This window comes from Pelodiscus sinensis, chromosome 14, assembly GCF_049634645.1.
Source record: "Pelodiscus sinensis isolate JC-2024 chromosome 14, ASM4963464v1, whole genome shotgun sequence".
Classification (NCBI taxonomy): domain Eukaryota; kingdom Metazoa; phylum Chordata; order Testudines; family Trionychidae; genus Pelodiscus; species Pelodiscus sinensis.
In genome coordinates this window covers 17343933-17360667 of record NC_134724.1, presented here as the reverse complement: position 1 = coordinate 17360667, position 16735 = coordinate 17343933, and the positions used below count along the sequence as shown (strand labels likewise).

Here is a 16735-nt window from a genome sequence, read left to right as displayed (position 1 = left end):
CTGCATCGTAGTGAAGGAGGCCTTCGGCCGGCTGAAGGCCCGTTTTAGATGCCGCCTCACCCGCCTGGACCTCTCAGAGTGGAATATTCCGCTCGTGATGGCAGCATGCTGTGTGCTGCACAATTTGTGTGAGTGGAATGGGAAGGTTTTCCTGCCAGGCTGGATGGCAGAGGCCAACCACTTGACCGGCTTGTACATGCAGCCCGGCATGGCTGCCATTCGGGAGATCCATGGGGGGCTGTCCGTATCCGGGAAGCCCTGCGGGAGAGCTTCCACCTGGAGGAGCAGTAACAGTCTCCCTGGTCTGCCCCATGGGGCTTGTGCCTCCTTCCTCCCTCACGTCCTTCCACTTACCCCTCCCTAACCCCCCTTCCTGATGTAAAATAAAAGACGTGTTCATGAAAACAAAGTCTCTTTATTGAACAAAACCGGGGTGGGGGGGGGAATGAAACTCAGGTGAGACAGGGGAAAGGCAGCAGGAGAGAGGAGGTGAGAGGAGGGGGAAACCTGGGAGGAGGGAGCTGGAAGAGGGAGGAGAAGCTTGGGGCTCAGGGTTGGGAGTCTCGCCAGCCCAACTGTCTCCCAGCACCATGGGTGCGGGGGCTTTGGCATCCCCGGCGGGGGGAGGGAGGGCGTGGAGGGTGTGAAGGGAGAAGCAGGAGGGGGGAGAAGGAGTGGGAGGAGGAGAGGTAGCTGGGGAGACAGCAGGGGCTGGAGCGGCAGGAGGCAGCAATCTCTGCATCAGGGTCTGCAGGTACCCGCAGATGGCACGGCCCTGGGCAAGCTGCTCCCGCCAGCTCTCCCACCAGAGCTGCAGGTCTTCTTGGACCCAGTGGTTGAGGGTGCGGTGCAGGGCTCGCAGTACCCCCAGGTGCTGCACTGGTAGTCCTCTTGTGCATGGGTCAGCCTGCAGAGTGCTCGGGTGCAAGAGGATGTCCTGGGCGGGGTGGTTCGCCCTGCACTCGCAGCTGGTACAGCTGTGGAGAAAGAAGAGAAGTGGTCAGTTATCCCTGGGGACACAGTGGGTGAAGTCCAGCCTCCCTCTGTAAGCAAGGACGACAGTTCTCTGCACCATCAGAGCCGATGTGCTTGCACACAGGCCATGTTCAGGACGTCCTGCTATCCCCGGGAGTGGGAGCTGCCCCAAGACCGCACTCATGCCCCTGTGCTGCATCAGTGTGTGTGGGGAGGAGGGGCGGAGGCGGGAAATATCCCCTGCCTCTGTGTAGAGGGGGCTTGTGGAGGGAGGACGTCCTGCAGTGTCCCGCCCCAGGTTCAGGAGAATGTCATGTCTCTTCACACATGCGTGTGGCTAACAGTCCAAGGCCCCTGTGTGGCAGCCAGCTGGGGCCACGTGCCCAGGGGTGGCACAGCACGTACTCGCAAGTGCATAGGTTGCTGAATGATCCGTGGTCAGCAAGGCTCAGCCCGCGCAGTCCCCAGTCTCCCTCCCCTTCCGCCCCTGCATAAGGGGACAGTGATGGCACTCACATGTTGTTGCCTCACCGGCCTCAGACGACACTGGCGACAAGTCCGCTGGGACGGCTCGGGGGTCCTAGCTGTACGGCACGCTCCCTCCGGCCTCCTGCGGCTCCTCCTCCTTGCCCTGGTCAGGGCCCTCTGCCCCAGGGTTGATGACCACATGGGGGGCACGGACCATCCCGCCCCCCAGGATGTGGACCGGGGCCTCCAAATGGGGGAAGCTCTCTGGCTCTGCCCCTGATTGGGAACTGCCCCCGTGGCCTGGCATACGCCTGCCGCAGCTCTTTAATTTTCATCCGAACCTGCTCTTGGATTTGCTTATGGCCTTTGGTGGCCAAGCTGGCAGCTATCCTGCCATAGACGGCCGCATTCCTCTGTCTAATGCACAGATCATGGACGCTGACAGCATCCCCCCAAACCTCCATCAGCTCCATGATCTCCACACTGAACCAGGAAGGCGCCCGCCTTCTCCGGACCCTGGGAGCTGGCAGACTGGTCCTGGGGCACGGTGGAGGGCTGGCTGCCAGTGGCTTGCTGGCTCATGCTGCAGCCTGGGTCAGGGGCAGCAGCAGAGTGGCTCTGGGCTGGCAGGCCTGGTGCTAGCCACAAAAGACTGTGGCCAGACTCTACCCCTTTAAGGGCTTTGGGAGGGGGAGGGAGGAGAGGAGATTTCCTGTTTGTGCCCAGAGTGGCCACCAGGGCACCCGGAAAGGGCTGGAGGCCCCCTATTTTGAAATAGCCCCATTCCCTGTCTACATAGCACCTATTTTGAAATCTCTATTTTGAAATTGGTGCTATTCCTCGTAGAATGAGGTTTACCAATTTCGAAATAAGCCCTCTGCTATTTTGAAATAATTTCGAAATAGGCTGGCTTGTGTAAATGCTAGGAAAATTATTTAGAAATAACTTTGCTGTGTAGACATACCCTCACTCTTGTATTCAGGACTAAGGATGTGAACAGTTAACTAGTTAACCGCTGGGGGCTGCACCAGCCCCCCCACCCACTGCAGATAGTGGGCTGCTCTAGCCCCACGGGGCCCGCTGTGGGTGGGGGGCACTCCAGCCTGGCTGAAGCAGTCCTTGCCCACCCCCAATTAATTGGTTAACTAATTAAATGGGATTTTACAGCCCTACCCAAGACCTACCATTAAAAGCACGGACCACTACAGGTTAATCTCAAGAAGAAACTCAACAGCTGGTAGTAGTAATAGGTTACTATACTCTATGTCAATCAGCCATTAGAGTGGGACACAGCACAATTGGCTAATGTGTTACACCCCGAAACTCTCCCATACTAACAGAATACACCTCAAATTTTTAATAGTTCCCCAAAAGTGCTGAACAGGTATCCCCTGTACAGAGATAATATATTACCTATTGGTGAACACTGCACAACACACAGCTCTTTAGTATAGAGAATTAGAGTATTGAAACAATTGGGTACATTAGCTGGACAGTGCTAATCTGGAGCACATGCCCTCCCCCCAGTACTATATTCTCACAGCAACCAAAAGTCCCATGAAAGTCAGTATAAGTTTGGGTTACAGAATCTAGCTTCGTATTGTCCATCTCAGTAGCTGCCACAGAACACTTTCAAGGTGACACAGATGGTCAAGGAATTTCAAGCACTACATTAAAAGTGAATTCTGTAAAACAACATGTTGGTGTTCATGTTTACTGACTCCTAGGAGGACTCTGAAGTCTGAAAATGAATTCATCAGTCATACAGGTCAGCATCCACTGACTTCTGTGGTTACTGTTACTTGCGTTGCTGCTTAGTGTTTAGGAATTTAGACATTTTCCATTTCAAAACAAGGCTTTTCTAGCTGACAGCCCTTTAAGGTCAACCTGCTTTCTGACAATTAAGCAGTGTTCTCACATTACCACCAATAACAATGGTCCTGAGCTAGCAATTCTGTTGATCATGCATGAAACAACAACAAAAAAAATCTAGCTCTTGTTTCCACAGCTGCACTGGCTCTAAAGTGCTGAAAGAAAAAAAATGTTTTTGTCAATAAACAAAACAAATGTGTCTCAGAGGACACAAAGGGAACAGTTACCAGCAGTAGCCAAATGTCAATTTTATAGCTACTTTTATGAGTAACCCCTTTCCAGTAGCTACTGTTACAAACAGCAGCTAATCAATGGACTACATAGTGACCTCCACAGCCTGACAAAGGTATGACCCATGTCAGGGGATTGGGGAGGGAGAAAAAAAAACCCACCAGCACTTGCTTGGTAAGCCAAGACTACTGCCTCTTTTTCGGGTGGAAGGGGCACTACATTGGATAACACAGTCAATGATATTAGACCCAGTTACTATTCCTTTTTATCTTACATTGCCATAATATAAGAGCTGGCAAGATATGGCCCACAGGCTGGATCCAGACCTCCCAGCCTTTTAATCCAGCCTGCCTGCCCCCTGCCATTCAAAGTGATTAGCTGCTCCCCGTGGTTCTCAGCACTATAGAAAGGGGTGCGGGAGAGAGGAGGCTTCGCTGTCTCCACCCCCAGCAAAATCTTTCAGTTCTAACTGGCCAGAAACCGGCCAATGGGAGCGGAGAGATTTTGCTGAAGGCGGGGGCAGTGTGAAAAGCCTCCCACCCACCCCCTCTCCCGCAGCACAGAGGACCACTTTAAACAGTGCTTTCCATGAAAAGCGGGCGGGTTAGAATGAGAAAGCCTCACCATCCCTTAGGGAAGGCTGCTAGCTCTATTGAATAAAGATGGGACTTAAATGCTGTTTTAGAACTTGAGGGAAGCAACAGTGCAGCATTTGTTTAAATAATAGTCACTGGGAAGCAAGAACACCACTGAGCACAGCCCCAGCATTAACTCTGGCAGTTAAAGTGGCTATACAACATGGAAAGAAATTTGAGCTGTGAGAAGGAAAGTGAAATGAGGAGACTGATCTGAGCAAAACGGCGAGGGGAACAAAAAAGAAGGAAGATGGGAATGCAGAGAAGTAGGCTGATAAAAAGAGGCCTTCCTGTTCTTCAGAACATGAAAACATTTCAGCAATACTGCACCTAGATCTACTTACAATGCAAAGAATTGTCCTTTGTGTGCATTGTGAAGGCCTGCTTTTCCAAAGAAATCCTGGTATCTCTTGGATTAAAAAAAAAAAAAAAAAAAAAGAAGCTTATAGATACAATGAGATTATCTTTTAATGTGAATACTCGCTGCCTTCAGTAATCCACACAGCTAGGAAACCCCTTCCTAACGATATTCTACTAGGCAGATCCTCTTCTGGTGTAATTTACCCCAATTTGCACAGAGGATCTGATCTCACAAGGCCCTGTTGATATTTAGATGTAGACATTCATTTGTTATGGACTGCTACTGTGCTAGCTTTTTTGATATAATTTGTTGCATTTACATTTATTATTAAGGGAAAAAAGAAAACAATTCCAAACTGTGTTAGCAACACTGCACTGTAGAAAAGGAAAACACATCATATAGTGAGATACAGGACCTGTGTCAGATAGCATACAAACAAAATAAAAAAAAATAAAAAAGCAAATGAAGAGGGGGAGAAAGGGAGTCATTTTACAGAGGCAAAGAAAGATTAACTGACTCTACCAAGGTCACACAAGAAATCTTCAAGAGAACGAGGAATTGAATCCAAATCACCTACACCCCAGTGCAATGACTTAACACACAAGATCATCTTCTCTCACCTTACTAGCATGGTTTTTTTATTAGCATGCTAATTTTCATAAGTTAGTGTTAACACCTTTGCTCTGCCCTTTGTAATTATTTAAAATCTAAACTTAAACAAATGGTCTGGTAGCACTTTATAGACTAACAAAACATATAGATGGTATCATGAGCTTTCATGGGCACAGCACACAAAAGCTCATGATATCATCTACATGTTTTGTTAGTCTATAAAGTGCTACCAGACCATTTGTTGTTGTTTAAGTTTATCCTGTGCAGACTAACTCGGCTATCCCCTGGGCTGTGTCTACACTGGGCCACTTATTCCAGAAAATCAGCCGCTTTTCCGGAATAAGCTGCGAGCTGTCTACACTGGCCCTTGAATTTCCGGAAAAGCAACGACGCTCTACTGTACAAAATCAGCCACTATTCCGGAAAAACTATTCTGCTCCCGCTCGGGCATAAGTCCTTATTCCGGAACACTGTTCCGGAAAAGGGCCAGTGTAGACAGCCCAGTAGCCTTTTCCGGAAAAAAGCCCCGATCGCGAAAATGGCGATCGGGGCTCTTTTCCGGAAAAGCGCGTCTACATTGGCCACAGCCGCTTTTCCGGAAAAAGGGCTTTTCCGGAAAAGCAGCCTGCCAATGTAGATGCTCCTCTTCCGGAAAAACTGAAAACGGAATAGTATTCCGTTTTAAGCATTTCCGGAAATTCATGCCAGTGTAGACACAGCCCTGAAGTTTAAAATCTAAAGTTACCCTGTATCCCACCCCATTATCCTTACAAATCACTGAAGCCAGAGTTGAATTCATCCTCATAATGACAAAAAATGCTATACTGTATCTGTCAGCCTAGAAAGCACAGATGTAAAAAGGCATTTGAACAATGTAACCAATAACCACTAAACATCCTAGCAGTTAACAGGCTCTGCAGTATAAAGTTTAAATAAGTTTTATTCTGCAGAGCCTGCAGCAAAGCTTCCCTGGAAAGCTCACCCTGTCCCTGGGAAGTCAGCGTGTAATAAGAATGTAAAGGACTAGTCAACTATCCGATAAGCAAATGCTTATCGGATAGTTGACTAGTCGCTCCCTCCTCCCGCCCCCACTGCTGCCTCTATCAGGCTACGCCAGGACTGCAGGCTTTTTTCGGAAGTAGCTTTTTTCAGAAGAGATCTTCCAAAAGAGAGCATCCACACATAAAAGTGCATTGAAAAAAAAATCTGCTTTTTTTAAAGATAGTGTCCATTCAGCGTGGATGCTCTCTCACATGTAAGCAGTAATTACTATGGACGAAGCGGCCACCAGGGCACCTGTGCTCTTTCCTCTTTCCTCTTCTTTCAAAAGAACTCCCTCTTCCCCATCCACACACACCTTTTTTTGAAAGAGCTCTTTCAGAAAAAGGCTTCTCTCTCATAGAAAGAGGTTTACCAATGTTTACCAATGTTTACCAAAGAGGTTTACCAAATTTACTTTCAGAAGAACAAGACTGCAGAGTGCACATAACTCAGTTTTGTTTGAAAAACGGCCATTTTTTCTGACAAAACTCTGTAGTGTAGACACACCCTCAGATAGGGGCAGAAAGGGAGGGGAAGAAAAGGGAGGTACTTAAAAGCAGCAGCATCTCATGAAGCCTGGGGTCAGCTGGGGAGTCCCCAACTGATCTCGGGCTCCAACCAGCATTTCAAAGCCTCAGCACTATACTGAGCCTGGGGTCAGCAAGGGACTCTGCAGCTGACCCTGGGCTCCATGCAGCATGCCAACTTTGAAATGTGCAAGAGTCCCCAGCAGGGGCTCTGGTGCATTTGAAAGTGGAAGTGCCCGTGTGGACCCTGGAGTCAGCGGGACTTCCCGCTAGCCCTGGGCTCTACGTGCTGTTCCAACTTTGAAACGCACAAGAGCCCCTGCTGGGGATCTTGTACATTTCAAAGGCAAAACGCTGAAGTGCCTATCGACTAGTCAAGTAGTCGATAGAAATTTCATCGACTGCTTGCTAGCAAATTAACAGCTAGTTAACATCCCTAGCATATAACTTGCAGCGAAGGGGCCAGATCCATCACAGACCAGATGGCTGGAGCAACTCCTTCTTGTTAGAAGCTCTGCAGCACTGAAGCAGCCCCCTGCGGTGTGGGCGGGGAACTATTCTAGCCCCTACTGGATAAAGGTGAGGCTTACTGGTTAACCAGTTATCCATTTACATCCCTATTAGAAACTGGCTACATCAATAACCTTATTTTGCACATGATAGAACTACTTTTATTTTTCCTTGTCTACCCAAAACTTATAGTTTTCTTTCTGAAAAGAAAAATCAGCAACATCATCTCTTCAGCAACTGTCTTTTTATTAAGAAGCACAGTGATACATTAAAGCCTGCAGCATCATTTAAAACAAAGCATATAATTTTTAATTTGCAAATTCAAACATTGAGACCACAATTACATTCTGAAATTCATTCATTTCTAATTTAAAAATACCACAAAATGTATGCTTTTAATACAAGTTATTGCTTTGAAGATGGTTTTAAAATTAAACTGCATCACAGAATTGAATTAAGAGGCACTGAAATAATACATTGTACTATGACTGGATTAAGGACTAATTCAGTAGCAGGAAAGCTATGAACATCACATGAGAAAAAAAATCTTCAGTTTAACTAAGCCTGCTATTAGCTAATGCCTGCTCCATTATAAAGATTTATTTTAACTAGGGATATTAAATATCAATTAATTGAATAGTTGAGTAACCTCATGAATTCTTATTGGTTAGTCAACTATTCTATAGTCCCCAGGGGCAGAGGCAACAGCATGGGGTGCCAAACAGGAACTAGTCCCCAAGGGGAGCCAGTTAAAAAAACAGCTTCTTTTGCAGACCAGTTGCTTGATGCCCTATGTTGCTGCCTCTGATAAAGAGGCAGCAGTACCGGATGGCAGCAGCCCCTATCTGAAGGGGTGCAGGGTCTAAGTTCCCGGATCCATCGCAAACTGGAACTGAGCCAGGCTGCGTGCCTGCCCAGCTTCTAATACACAAAGGCTTTGTCTACACTGCAGGGTTTTTACACAAGAAGCCTTTTGCGGAAGAGTTCTTGCACAAAAGCGTGTCCAGACCTCAAAGCGCATCGCAAAAGCGATGTGCTTTTGCACAAGAGAGTGTCCACACTGCAAGGACACTCTTGCGTAAGAAAGTTCTGATGGCCATTCACAGAATGGCCATCAGAGCACCTGTGCTTTTTTGGATGGGGGTTTCTTGCGCAAAAACCCCTCCGGAACATCCACACCTGCCTTTTTGCACAAGAGCTGTAGCTCAAAAAGGAGTTATTCCTTGTGGGGAGAGGAATAACTCTCTACCGGCAAAAGCCATCTGTCCTGTCGATTTTCTTGCGCAAAAACACACTTGAGGTGTGGACACTCCACCGGTTTTTGTGCAAAAATGGCTGGTTTTGTGCAAAAACCTTGTAGTGTAGACATAGCCTAAATGCAGAGTGACAGCAGGGGTAGGTCCAGCACCTGGCATGAGCCAGAACTAAGCTGGGCTGCTGGCTAGCCTGCTAAAAATTTTACTGGTTGGGAGGGGGGAGGAAAATGCGTGTAGTCTACAGCATTAGCCTATAAGCTTTTGCTAATCAGCTAATCGACTACACTTATTACATCCCTAGTTTTAACAGTATCTTGCACACAATTTCTTTACCGTACATACATTAAAGATTATAGTCTCCATCATTATAGCACCAAGTTTCTTCCCAATGATATTATTAAATTATTTTGGGAGTTTATTGACTAGTCTACACTATAGTCAGAGCAAAGGTGTTAGCACTGTAGCAATAAAGAAAAGAAGTTCCAGGGCTTAGAGTAACATGTATTATATAATATCTCTAAGATTTCTGAAGCCTAATGCACTAGAATGGGTTGAACAAAACAAAAACAAAACAAACAAAAAAACCACACACCACACCACACACACACACCCCTCAAACCGAAGAACCCACAATATTTAAAGGCAAAATTAACTCTGATAAAAGATGAGAATAAAATCCAGATCTCCAGATTCCCAGTTGAGGGCTTTAAACATAAGTCCATTTTTCCTCATTTTCAATGGAGATAAGGTGAAGCCACTTATAAGGGTGACATAATACTTTAGTCACCAGACTTTCAGTCCTTGGACTCTTTGCTGAGAATTCCAGCAACAAAACTAGATGGCTTGTCTAGACAAACAGGTAGCATGCAGGAGTCTGGGATGTCAATCAATCCAGCACGAGCCTGCCAATCATAGAGCCCTGCAAATCTGTGGATATCTGCATCCGCATATGAGGATGCAGATATCCACAGCTCATTTTTTGCAGATGTAGATACAAAATTTGTACCCATGCAGGGCTCTTAGTCATGCACTGACTGAGCTGCCCTGTACTAAAAGCTCCACAGTGTGCTTTGATCAATCCACTTTCAGCACAAAATTAGCACTGAAAGTCCACATGGACAGCACAATAGGAGGAGGGATAACCTTCAACAAGCTGCCCAGACTCCTCCCTGAAGTGCAGCTGTTTCAACCCTACTCCTCTCTGCTTCCCCTCCACACACACACTCTCTCTCCCCCTCTCTAGGAGCATTTGGGTTGTGTGTGCGCATCAGGGCAGTGAGTGGGGCCTAGCCTCAAAACTTCTCTGCGGCTTCCTGGGGATCACTTATCCCTGCTTTCTGGGGTGCACCAATAAGGAATCCTGGGGGGAGGAGTGTTGCAGCATACTACACCCAAGCCCTGAGTACAGGCAGTCCCCGACTTACGCGGATCCGACTTACGTCGGATCCGCACTTACGAACGGAGCTTTCTCACCCCGGAGTCGGGGCGAGAAAGCCCCGTTCGTAAGTTGCTCCGGTGCCCCTGGTCTGCTGGAGACCGTCTCCAGCAGACCGGGGGCACCGGGCGGGTTCCCGCACTTCTGAGGCTTTGCCAGAGCAAAGCCTCAGAAGCGCGGGAACCGCTGCTGCTGCCCCTTGAGACCCGGTGCCTGTGGTCTGCTGGGGACGGTCCCCAGCAGACCACAGGCACCCGGACTGAAGCCGCAGCCGCGGGGGGGTCCCGCGCCTCTGAGGCTTTGCCAGAGCAAAGCCTCAGAGGCGCGGGGAACCGCCGCTGCTGCCGCTTTGACTGAAGCGGCAGCAGCGGCGGTTCCCCGCGCCTCTGAGGCTTTGCTCTGGCAAAGCCTCAGAGGCGCGGGACCCCCCCGCGGCTGCGGCTTCAGTCCGGGAGCCTGTGGTCTGCTGGGGACCGTCCCCAGCAGACCACAGGCACCCAGACTGAAGCCGCAGCCGTGGCGGGGTCCCTCGCCTCTGAGGCTTTGCCAGAGCAAAGCCTCAGAGGCGCGGCACCCCGCTGCCGCTGCGGCTCTGCTCCCCGTGTCCCTGGTCTGCTGGGGGGGGGGCGCAGCTAGTGTGCTCCCCCCCTCCAGCAGACCAGGCTTTTGTTTTGGACTCTGGGGCAGAGCAGCTGGGGTGCTGCCGATTGGTCCTGCAGCGCCCGTGGGCACTACTGGACCAACCCGGCAGCACCCCAGCTGCTCTGCCCCAGGTCCTGATTCAGCCGCTGCTGGTCAGTTTCAGCAGCGGCTGAATCAGGACGTCTGGGGCAGAGCAGATGGGGTGCTGCTGGGTTGGTCCAGTAGCACCCCAGCTGCTCTGCCCCAGGCGTCCCCAAGTCAGCTTCTGCTGAAACTGACCAGCGCTGACTACAGGAAGCCCCAGGCAGAGTTGCTCTGCCCCGGGCTTCCTGGAATCAGCTGCTGATCAGTTTCAGCAGCAGCTGACTTGGGGACGCCTGGGGTTCTTAAGTTGATTCTGTATGTAAGTCAGAACTGGCGGTCAGTTTCAGCAGTGTCTGAATCTGGACGCCAGTTCCGACTTACATACAGATTCAACTTAAGAACAAACCTACAGTCCCTATCTTGTACGTAACCCGGGGACTGCCTGTATATGCTTCCTTGCTTTGCAGCCAGAGGCTGGAGTGTATGTGTGAATTTTTTCTCTGATACCTTCATTTTAATGTCAAACTGCAAAACAAATAGACCAAAAATAAATAAATAAATAAAACCAAACACCTTCACTGAACATCCTGTATTAAATATTAAGAAATACAAAGTTTCATTGTAATAGTTTGACAGCCCTGAAGCCTAACATCCTAATTTCTCCAGAACAGGAGCACACAAATATTTTCCTGCTGCTGTGATCCATAGACCCCAATTCCCACATTAGATGGTTGTTTAGAATGACTATAGTTTAAGAAGGCTTATTCTGAAGGAGAGAGTCACCAAAAAAGCTAATTATGCAGTTTATGTATTCCTGCTTATGGCACCTGAATCCCATCAATGGCACTGCCACAGGTAGGAAAGAAGGTGGACAGTACAGTTTTCCCACACTGCTCCACATTCTAGGTGCATGAGGGACGGGACTGCCTGAGGCATTTTGAAATACATTTACTTAGACTCAGATCTGTGCACTGCAGTATAGATAAACATCAGAGAACTAGTTCAAGCATAGATCAAAAAACTCTTAATTTAGAGTTAAAATGCAGTGTGGATGCTCAAGTCTAGGATTCCCTGCCATGGGTCAGCTGATTTGACTCCCAGTAACCCCAGACTTACATTGCCATGTAGACACACTGAGCGTATAGCAGTCTAGTGCAAGGTAGATGTATAGAACCCTGCAAAACTGGAGTTATTTGCAGATGTCAATGCAGATATCTACACTAAGTATGTTAAGTAATGAGTAATTTACTAGTCGAGTAGTCAATGGAATTTCCATCGACTACTCAGCTAGTCGATAGGCACTTGTACATTTCCAAGGAGGAACGCCGAATTCCACATGCAGTCTACGGCCAGCGGGAAGTCCCCTGCTGCTTTGAAGTACCCTCTCTTCTCCCCACCCCACCTTTGCTATCTAATAAAGGGGGAGGGGGAACTGACTAATCGACTCAACTATCCGATAAGCATTTGCTTATCTGATATTCAACTAGTCCTTAACATCCTTAATCTACAGCTCATTTTTCAGACACAGATGCAGATCTCTACAGATTTATACCCACCAGTTTGCCAAGTACTTCTGTGTTGCCAACTTACACAATTTGATGTTTTACTTAAAAATCTGAGCTTCTGGAAATAAGTGATTACAGTAAAACTTCATTGGTCCGGCACCATCGGGAACCCGGAAGTGCTCCGTGCAGCCGGACAATCGGAGCTGCTCTGCGCCCGGCTTCCCCGATTCAGCCGCTGCTGAAACTGACCAGCAGCTGAATCGGGGACGCCTAGGACAGAGCAGTTGGGGTGCTGCTGGGTTGGTCCCGCAGCGCCAAGGGGCAGTGCTACGGGACCAACCTGGCAGCACCCCAGCTGCTCTGCCCCACGCACCCCGATTCAGCAGCTGCTGAAACTGACCAGCACAAGCTGGTAATCAGCTACTCCTGCTAGCACCAGGTCCCCATCATTGCCAGCTCTTAATATATTTAAAAGGCAGAGCTGCAGCAGGGTTAGCTCCTGGGGCTGGGAGCTAACCCTGCTGAGGTTTCCCCGCTTATCAACTAGCCAATGGAAATTACATCAACTAGTTGATTAAACTAAATTTAACATCCCTACTCTCAGGCCTGACTCTACATCTCCTATATGCCACAGGAACCTATGCAACAATCATGTACAGGTCACCATAGAGGGTATAGAAAGGGGTGGAGCAAAAGATCCAGTAGCCCCAGGAAACAGCCCAAGTGACACTGAGAAGTTGTGGCCCCTAGCCAATATCGTGGCTAGGAGGAAGAATGCAATCTTGTTCCCTTAACCGGGGAGGGTGAATTTAAACTGCTCATTGTACTGCATTTCACATGCACCCAAACTCATGTACTCTGGGTGATGAGAATTTCACCTTTAAAGCATACGATATTGTAGGGTGGGAGTTAAATAATATTCACTTACTAACCTGTAATCAAATATTGATTTACATTGAATATTTAGAACTTTGAAAATAAAAATTCAATCTTGAGGGCCAAAGGGCTGAGCTCACTCTACTAACACACTGAAGCCAAACACTCAGGCTATGTCTACACAGCCAGTTTTTGCGGCAGAAAATATGCTAATGAGGGACTGAATCGTGATCTCATTTGCATATTTTCTGCAGAGCCATTTTGCGCTAGGGGTTTTTGCGCAAAAACAAGCAGTGTGGGGCTACATCTACACTATGAGTTTTTGCAGCAGAAAATATTCTAATCTGCATATTTTCTGCCGCTCCATTTTTTTACTAGGGTTTTTGCACAAAAAAGGAAATGTCCAGTGTGGCTATGTCTACACTGCAGGGTTTTTGCACAAGAAGTCTTTTGCAAAAGAGTTCTTGTGCAAAAACTTCTCGTGCAAAAGCATGTCCACACCTCAAAGTGCATCGCTTTTGCGATACAACCACACTGTATGGATGTTCTTGTGCAAGAAAGCTGATGGCCATTCACAGAATGGCCATGAGAGCATCTGTGCTTTTTCGGATTGGCTCTTTTGGCACAGGAAACCCTGAAGAGCGTTCACTCATGCCTTTTTGCACAAGAGCTGCTGCGCAAAAAGGAGTTATGCCTCAGAGAAGGAGGTATACGTACACTGCAAAAAGCCTTCTGTTCTGCAGTTTTGCTGTCAATTTCCTTGAGCAAAAACTCTCGAGGTGTGGATGCTCCCCGGGTTTTTGCACAAAAACTTTGTAGCGTAGACGTAGCCTGCTTGTTTTTCCACAAAAACCCCTAGCACAAACACGGATCTGCAGAAAATATGCAAATGATCTTGCAACTCAAGCAAATTAGTCCCTCATTAGCAAATTTTCTGCTGCAAAAACTGGCAATGTAGACGTAGCCTCACTAAGACAAATTGATTGCTCGAATAATTCCACTAATTTCAGCCTGAAAATACATGAACAAGAAGAGCAGCATTCACTCCCCAAGAATATGGGCCAAATTCTGCCATCCTTATTCAAGCAGAACTCTTATTGCTGTCAACCAGGATTTAACTATACTACAGGATGTATTCATTTAAACAATATCAGGCACTGTATCATATGCTCGCAGAATATATTCATTCATATTTTATAGAATTTTCATTTGATGGCATCTACAGTAATGCTCCAAAGAATAAGCCCCTCCAAAATCCAACACAAAAGATGTGCACCGGTTGCTTCTATTGATAAAAATGTTTAAGAAATGTATTGCTGCACTTGCAAAGAAAAAAAAGGGGGGAAGCTCACACAACCCCCACCCACATTGGCCAAAATATCTTACTTCAGTATTTTGACTCCAAGCAAAAGATTTACAGCTCAGTTATACACCCATCCCATCCTTAATTATCCCTCCCTTGCATAAACATATACATAGTGTTAACAGTAGAAATTCTGGTAGGCTTAGTTACAGAATGGCTAAGAAAAGACTGTTTAACAACAAAGTATTGCTCTTACACTGCATCTCACAAAATGAGTGAATGTTTTATTACTCCGACCTATTTTCTACTTATAAACCCATACTTTCCTCTTTTCCCCAATTTGATGGCTTATATAGAGCTGTAATTTTCACTATTTATCCAAGAAAGTCAGGGTAAGCATTCTGAGTTAGCTCTAGGTAAAGGGGCTACTCCTATTTGGAAATCATGGGAGGGTGGGGTAAAGGGGCTACTTGGAAACTGATAAGATTTCCTTTAGAAATACACAGTGCCCTAAAAAGGAACCTTTATTTGCAAACTCCTAAACATTTTTGAATGGAAGCACAGCCCCCTTTGGAAATCTTAGAGGTAGCCTAGGAAGCCTCAGACTTCTGCAGACCACAGGTTGGGAATCTTTGGTCTAGTTAACACTTTGGTGCAATTTGATGATCAAAAGTAAAGGAGTGAAAATGGCTCTGTGCCTGAAACAGACATGCTCAGTTACATCAACGAGATCTCCACCGACAGTAAGATGTTTTACAATTCGAGAGAGGGAGAAATGATCTCTCTCTGCATCCGGGGGAGTGGCATTGGAAGCACATAAAACTATGGAAACTTAGGGCCAAACGTATCCCTGGTGTTATTCCAATTAAATGAACGGCGAGACGCCCAGCAGGGCCAAGAGGAGCGCACCGGATCAGTCCGGAGCGGTTGGCCCCCAGGAGAGAAGGGGGCGTGCGAGAGGCGTTGAACTTGACTGCCTGGGATTCGCCCCTGCCGAGGGCTGGTTCCTCCTCCCCAGCTGACAATACGCTGATCCCTTCTCTACAGCTGCCCTCTAAGCGAACCCGCCCACCTGGCTCTATTAGGTAGCACGAGAGGCGCCAGGGTTCAGAGCCAGCGGCCAGCGCTGCTTCTCCTCCCCGCTGCCCCCCTGCACAGCAGCCCGAGTCCCGCTCGCAGCCCGGCAGCCTGCACCAGCCGGCCCGGGCAGCGCGCGGCGAGCGCAGGAGATGCTCGCGGGGAGGGGGGCGCAGACGCAGGGCAGGGGGGCGCCGCCGCTACTCACCGGGAGGATTGACCGCTGCCGGCGTTGCCATCTTGTCTCGGCGAGGAGCTGAGAGCAATGCAAACGGGGGAGCAGGGGGGATACGGAGATGGGGGGGGCGATGCTCTGCGCAGCCCGGGACAACGGGGGGGGGGGAGGAGGAGCAAGCCCGAGTCAGGCAGCCACACAAAGGGCCGTGTGCGCAGCAGCAGCAGCACCCGGGTGAGGGGGGAGGGGGCCTCCTTGCCTTGGCGCTCAGGGTCCCTGCGCAGAGCGGCCCAAGATGTCTGATGCGCCCGCCTCACTTCTGCTCATGCTCCACAGCCCCCGGCGGCTCTAGCGAGCATGTGCCGGGCGCCCGCACATGTGCGCTGGGACTGGGAAGCCGCTGCCCTCTGCCTGGCCTCTGGGACTCGCTCATTCAAATTCTGCAGGCGCGCCCGGCGCTACAGGTGTGCGCACAGCGCGCTGGCGGAGTCTGGGGGGGAACGGGCTGGTTCCCCGCAGCAGCGGTGGGGCCCATCCCTGAGAAAAGCAGCAGGTTGTTGTGCAAGGAGCCTTGTCTTTCTCCCCGTGCACGAAAAAGGATGGGAGGACGCATCTCTCTGCCGCTCCCTGCGGTTTCAGGTTTGGGAGCAGAGAAATCAGTGAGTGTAGCGCACTCATTGAAAGTATCTGCGCGATGTGCCGCAGCAGGCTAAAGAAATACATTCATTAATAAAAGCTAACTGTTCAGAACCATTACAAGAGAAATAATCACAAACACTTACCTAACGCTATGGTACTTGCCCCCAAAAAGCAGGCCCACCAACAGGTGGGGTGTCAAAGGCAACTGCCCTGGGACCCAGCTATTCAAAAGGGCCTAGGGCACCTGGCCACTGCTATTGGGGGGTCTTTTAGATTGCCACCAAAGTATGCTCTCAGATCTGAGGGCTGCCTGGGAATATGGGGGGAGGCATGCACAGTACAGAGCACTCAGGGCAGCCCCACTCCTTCTGCCCAAGTCCCCATCAATTCTGGGAGGATGGAGCTGCTCCACCCACCATGCCCAGGAGCTCAGCAAAAAGATACAGGAAAAGGAATAGCCAAGGGTGCCAAAAACGATCAGGTGTAGGAACAGCTTCCATATAAGTGGAGA

At 48.7% G+C, this 16735-nt stretch overlaps 1 protein-coding gene across 6 annotated transcripts in view; it reads right to left on the bottom strand.

The window, feature by feature from the left end:
• Positions 1–15924, bottom strand: part of ARNT2 (aryl hydrocarbon receptor nuclear translocator 2) — a 174826-nt gene extending 158902 nt beyond the window's left edge. For 2 of the 6 annotated variants that reach the window (XM_075897104.1, XM_075897105.1), the window contains exon 1: positions 15619–15923. In XM_075897104.1, coding sequence (XP_075753219.1) covers positions 15619–15649 — 31 coding nt within the window. In that variant the 5' untranslated portion in view covers positions 15650–15923. Of the gene's footprint in view, positions 1–15618 lie in introns of all 6 variants that reach the window. The other 4 variants (XM_075897107.1, XM_075897109.1, XM_075897103.1 and 1 more) reach the window with 3 other exon arrangements.
• Between the last annotated feature and the right edge of the window lie 811 nt (positions 15925–16735).